This window comes from Myotis davidii, unplaced genomic scaffold, assembly GCF_000327345.1.
Source record: "Myotis davidii unplaced genomic scaffold, ASM32734v1 scaffold616, whole genome shotgun sequence".
Lineage (NCBI taxonomy): Eukaryota > Metazoa > Chordata > Mammalia > Chiroptera > Vespertilionidae > Myotis > Myotis davidii.
The window spans coordinates 2,660,953-2,667,053 of record NW_006291965.1 but is presented as its reverse complement, the minus strand read 5'-3'; the positions used below and the strand labels follow the sequence as shown (position 1 = coordinate 2,667,053).

At 41.2% G+C, this 6,101-nt stretch overlaps 1 protein-coding gene across 3 annotated transcripts in view; it reads left to right on the top strand.

Moving 5' to 3' along the window:
• Positions 1 to 6,101, top strand: part of FAM189A2 (family with sequence similarity 189 member A2) — a 54,413-nt gene that overhangs the window by 6,452 nt on the left and 41,860 nt on the right. For all 3 annotated transcript variants that reach the window (XM_015565012.1, XM_015565013.1, XM_015565011.1), the window contains exon 2: positions 4,862 to 4,918. In XM_015565012.1, the coding sequence (XP_015420498.1) occupies positions 4,862 to 4,918 (57 nt within the window). The remainder of the gene's footprint in view (positions 1 to 4,861; positions 4,919 to 6,101) is intronic.

Sequence of the window (6,101 nt, the reverse complement as noted above, 5' to 3'; positions counted from 1 at the left end):
GTAATAGTATTATTGTGTAACTAGAGGCCTGATACATGAAATTCATGCAAGAGTAGGCCTTCCTTCCCCCTGGCTGCTGGCACTGGCTTCCCTCTGGCACCCGGGACCCTGGCTTCCCTTTGCAGCCCCGCTTTGTCCAGAAAGTCATCCGGAAGGTCATCCGGAAGGACATCTGGTCTAATTAGCATATTATGATTTTATTATTATAGATGGGCGCCATGGATGGTCATTGTTAAGGGATTTTTTTGACTCCCTTCTGGAGCTCCAGCTGCTACTGCTGCCAAGGGAGGTAGAGGTAAAGCATAGAATGCCTTCTTCTTTTTTAAAAAATAAAAGTAAAATATGTTTATTATAGAAATGTTGGGAAATTCAGAGAGAATCTAAAACACCCATAATCCCAGTTGAAACATCTTTGAATGTGCTTCTTTTCAGTCTTTAAAAAATATTTAATTACAGTTGGTGTATTAATTACATTAGTTTTAGGTGTACAATATAGTGATTCAACATTTTTATATGTTACCTTGTAATCATACCACTAATTCTAGTAATCACCTCTCACTGTGCAAATTTATTACAATATGTCTACTATATTCCCCTTTATCTTTCCACCCATTCCCTAGCCGCCTCCCCTCTGGTAACCATCCCATTAGTCTGCGTTTCTATGAATCTATTTTTGTTTTGTTTTACTTGTTATTTGTTCAGTTGTTTGTTTTTAAAATTCCACATATAAGCGAAGCCATATGGTATTCGTCTTTCTCGACCTGACTTATTTCATTTATCATAATAACCTCTAGGTCTATCCCCGTTGTTGCAGATGGAAAGATTTCATTCATTGTTTTTTTTGCCAAGTAATATAATATATATATGTACCACATCATCTTTTTATTCTTTTTTTAAATAAGAGTTTATTTGAGCCAAACTGACGACATATGGCAAGGAGCAAGATCTCAAATGGTCCGTGTACCACATCTTCTTTATCCATTCATCTATCAGTGGACATCTGGGCTGCTTCCATATCTTATTTATTGTAAATAGTGCTGCAATGAACATAGGAAGGCATATATTTTTTCCAATTAGTGTTTTCTTTTTCTTCAGGTAAGTACCCAGAAGTGGAATTGCTGGGTTGTATGGTATCTCTATTTTTAGTTGCTTTTTTAGGAGTAGCCACACTGTTTTCCTTAGTGTCTGCATCAATTTGCAGTCTGCCCCCTTTTTTCCCTTCCCCAGCCCCTCTCCTCATTCATGAATTCTGCCACCACCCCCAGATGACATGTGAGCATCCATTCCCTCAGTCTGGAGACCTAAGAAGATTCGTCTCCAACTGCAGCACTCTCTGCTCCATTCCAGTCCTATTTCCTTGGTTTTTCCTCTCCACCCCACCACTCACAGGGTTCCCCAAGTGTCTTCGGGCTTAATTGGGCTCAAAGAGTGGGAACAGTTGAGTAGAAGTCAGTGTGTGCCTTTGTTGCAGGATTCAGAACTGAGGGGGATGCCACTACAATTCCCACGTTCAACTGGAATGCATGCAGTTCCTTAAAGCCTTCCTGTAGAGAAAGGTGGTTTACAAAAATCAGGCTGCGATTTAACATGGGTGTGTGTTGACTCTATAAAACAGTTCCGATGGAAATGGCATCTTTAAATATTTTGTCTTCCAATTCATGAAGGTGATGTTTATCTTGATTTATTTCAATCTTCATTTAAGAAGATCTTCATTTAAGGTCTTCTTCTTGCTTAATAAGCTGTATATGTCTCCCTACTGAGGTCTAAAGTATCTTTAGATGATTGATATTTCTTATTTGTCAAGTACATTTTGTACATATTTTTAAAATTGTGTTTTAAATTTAGTTTGTTGCTTGTAGATGCAACTTTCCCCTCCCCCCCAAAAAGGAAAAGAAATAAAGATAGCTTAGTTCTTTTGTCCTAGAGATCCTTCATTTGAAATGACAATTGTATCTGTCATGAGCTATTATGTACATAATCTCCCTTCCAGTTTAGCATCCTACTCCTGGGAGTTTATCCAACAGAAATAAAAAGCACCGTTTTTAAGGATATATGTTCACGGATGTTGGCTGCAGCATTGTTTGTGAGGGCAAAACACTGGAAATAGAGTAAATACTCATGAATATGGAAATGATTGAATACATTAGGTGCAGCCATACAAAGGAATATTATGTAGCCATTAAACGGAAATGAATGAGAGCTATTCCTGTGAACATGAAGAATTTCCATGAAGTATTTATTGAGAGGGAAAAAGAAGAGGAGGAAAAGAATCTTTCATGATCCATTCTTTTTGGTAAAATATATACTCCTGTGCATTTGTATATATCCACATTACCCATATGTGTCTAGTTAAGAATTTAGAGGCCCTAGCTGGTTTGGCTCAGTGGATAAAGTGTCAACCTGTGGCCTGAAGGGTCCTGGGTTCAATTCTGGTTATGGGCACATGCCCAGGTTGCAGGCTCGATCCCCAGTAGGGGCCGTGCAGAAGGCAGCTGATCAATGATTCTCGCTCATCAGTGATGTTTTTATCTCTCCCTCATCCTTCCTCTCTCTAAAATCAATAAAAAATATTTTTTTAAAATAAAAAAAGAATTTAGAGGAAAACATGTACTAGTACATGTGTAAAATATATAAACATGCTAAATGGTTAACGTGGAGGAGAATGGGATAACGTAGCTGGTGAGGATGGGTGGGAAGTATAGTTGAAGCATACCATTTTTTTTAACAGGCTTTTTTGGGCTGTGCTGGACATCTTTGATAATACTGTTTTAATGGAAAAATGTGTTCCAGAAAGCTGATCCACAGGGCTCTGAATTAAAGGAGACTAACTGATGATTCAAATCAAATCATATTTATATTTCTGTGAAGTGGGCAGTTTGTGTTCCCCTCAAGGGCAGTCCTGTTTTCAGTGATGTTCTCACACAAATAGTTGCATTTTCTCAGCAAAGTCCAGTAAGTAGCAGGGCAGGCAGGCAGGGAGGGAGCATGTGTGCATGTGGAGGCACACACATTCATGCATGCACCCTGGGACTTACGCATGCACATATACACATGCAGCACATGTGCAAGCATGCATGCACACATGCAGTCTGCAGGGCGGGGCCCTTGCTGGATCACAGGTTCCTGAGAAATCCCTGTCGTCACAGTGGCATCAACCTTTTGAGTTAGAAGAGACCTGGAGATGGTTTCCGTCACTCACCATATTTCTAGGGAAATGCAAGTGAGGGCCCGAAAAGTGAAGGGAGTAATTAGAAGCCACGTGGGAAACCTGGACCCACGTGGGAAACCTGGATCCCCAGGTCATGGATACCAAATCCCAATTTATGAAGTAGATGCAGCCCACACCCTCTCGGTGAGCCCCACACACCCTGCATGTCTCCAGGTAGAAATCCTTTAGAGTGAGAAAATATGCTATTGGATTTCAGATGATTACAAGAATATAGTGCGTGGTGGGCAGACAGCTGATAGTAGCTTTGAACATCGATAGGATACAAAGAAATCGTTGCTTATCTGTCCATGTGTGGGTTTTGGTCCTTGATACTAGTGGGTAGTCTTGACCTGTGCTGGTTTGATATTGTGGAATGAGTTACTCCCAGTCAGTAAATGGAGACTAGAGACTATTGCAAGCAGGCCTGTGAGCTTTGAATTTGACGCAACATTGCCAAATCCTTCCTGATTTGTAGTAATTGTGAAATGGTGCATTTGAGTGATTTGGGTATAAAATGCTTTTGAAAGAAAATTCCCTCATGACTGCATTCAGCTGATGTTCCTTATTGCACACAGGTAAATGTGCTTAAATGGCATCAGAATGTCCTGGGTGAATAATTACTTTGGCTATTCTTTTCTGTTTAGTGAACTGTTATTCAAAGGGCTGATGTTGGTTTCCAGTTTACATTTTTGCAAAATGCTGGCTCCTCTTTACCAAGGATTTTATTTTATTTATTGAAGTGTTGTTTTATGACACGAGATTCTTTCTCACTGTAGTCCCCCCTCTTTGTGCAATAAATGCTCAGGAATATTTATTATTCCCCAGTCATGTGTCAGGCACTGTGCTAGGAGCAGGGGACTCAGAGAGACAAGATAGAAATTCACAGTTAGTAGTCAAGACAGAGATGCAATACAGAGGTTTTTGCAGGGGGAGAAATCATATGTAGAGGGTTTCCAGGTGTGGGGTGGTGGAATTAGTGAAAGCTTCTCAGAGGAAGTAACTGTTATTTGGGGTCTTGCAGGATGCATAGGAGTTCTCAGGCAGCTTGAAGGGGAGTTGGGAGGAGAGGACATTGCAGCAAAAAGAAGCACAAAGCCCGGGAATGTCTAGAGCCGAGCCAGTCGGAGGAATGATAGATGTGCCTGGAAGGAAGGTGTGTGATGGAAGGGGCAGGGGTACATGGACACCATGTTTGAGAGGAAGTCAGGGCAAGATCCCGAAGGCCTGCTTGACTATGTAGAGGAGTTGGCTTGTTCTGTGAAGATGGGTACCACCTGAACAGCGGGTGACGGTGAGATGTGCATCACTTGAGGCTGACTCTGGCAACAGATTAGGTGCCACTGTGGGCAGGGAGCTTGGATCAGAAAATACTACTGATCCCTTCACTAACCAGAGGATAGACCGATTTTTGTTTGTGTTCTTAATTGACCTTAAGAAAAAATTACACAGTCAATAAAAAAGCTTCAGGGCCTTGAACGTGAAGGATAGTCCAAAGAGGTCTATGAGAGCTCATATAATCAGCGGGAATATTAAATATTTGGGTTAGGAGGCTTTGAAATGTCCGCGTTTTAAAACATATACTTTTAGAGACTGGGTATTCGTTTATTGGAATTGGTGTCTTTTCTAGATTTATGATATTGTTTATCTTTGTAGGTGATACTCTCTGGAATCATAGGATTAACAACTTGGAAACGGCCTATGATACTCCTGGTATGTACTGTTCTTATAAATGTTTGCCCTTTGTAAAGGGGCTCTTTATGCAGTCTATTAAATAAGCCATTGAAGAAATGCTAAAGCTCCCTTGTGCATCATAGAAGAAGTTAATGATGCCTTCGTTTCTGCCTGCGCACCAGAGAATCTCGGGTTTGATTCCCAGTCAAGGGCGTGTACCTGGGCTGTAGATTCATCCTTTGCTCCGGTTGGTCTAGGCATGTGCAGGAGACAACCAATCTGTGTGTCTCTCTCATCTCTCTCTCTCTCTCTCTCATCTCTCTCTCTCTCCCTCTCATCTCTCTCTCTCTCCCTCTCATCTCTCTCTCTCTCCCTCTCATCTCTCTCTCTCTCCCTCTCATCTCTCTCTCTCTCCCTCTCTTCTACTCTTTCTAAAAGGCAATGGAAAAAATATCATCCAGTAAGGATTAACAATAACAAAAAATAGTTAACGATGGACAATATTAGAACTCAGATGTTCTCATAACAGTAAAATATTTTGCCAGTTTTCTGATTGACTTTAAGTTTCTTATGTATCCAATGCTAAATAAGTGTTTCTTATTTCAGGATTAGATCTACTGCAAGGGTATAATTTTAAAAAAACATTTAATATGAATATTTTTAACAGATATCAAAGTGGAGAGAATAATATAATAAACTCTCTCTACCAATCATTCAGCTTTAATAATTGCATATTGAGTCCTAGCTAGTCTTGTTGAGCTTGACCCATTCCCCCAACCCTCCATATTCTTTTGAAGCAAATCGCAATATTAATCATAAATACATAAATTTTTATTGTTATAATGTGCTGCTTGGACAACCTCAGAATTTTGTCGCTTAGATTTTCTATATTCTCTCTCTATCACACAAATATATTTTTATGATAATAGAGGCCTGGTGCATGAAATTCGTGCACTGGAGGGGGGGGGAACAGTGGGGAGTCCCTCAGCCTGGCCTGTACCCTCTTGCAGTCTGGGACCTCTCAGGGGATGTCCGCCTGCCAGCTTAGGCCTGATCCCTGGGGGCTAAGCAGTCAGACATAGTCCTGGAACCCTGGCTCCTTACTACGTACCGCCCACCTGCAGCAGAGGTGGAAGAGGCTCCCCCCAAAACAACTGCGTTCACCAGCAGTGAGCCCAGCTTCTGGCTGAGCGGTGCTCCCCCCTGTGGGAACCCCCCAACC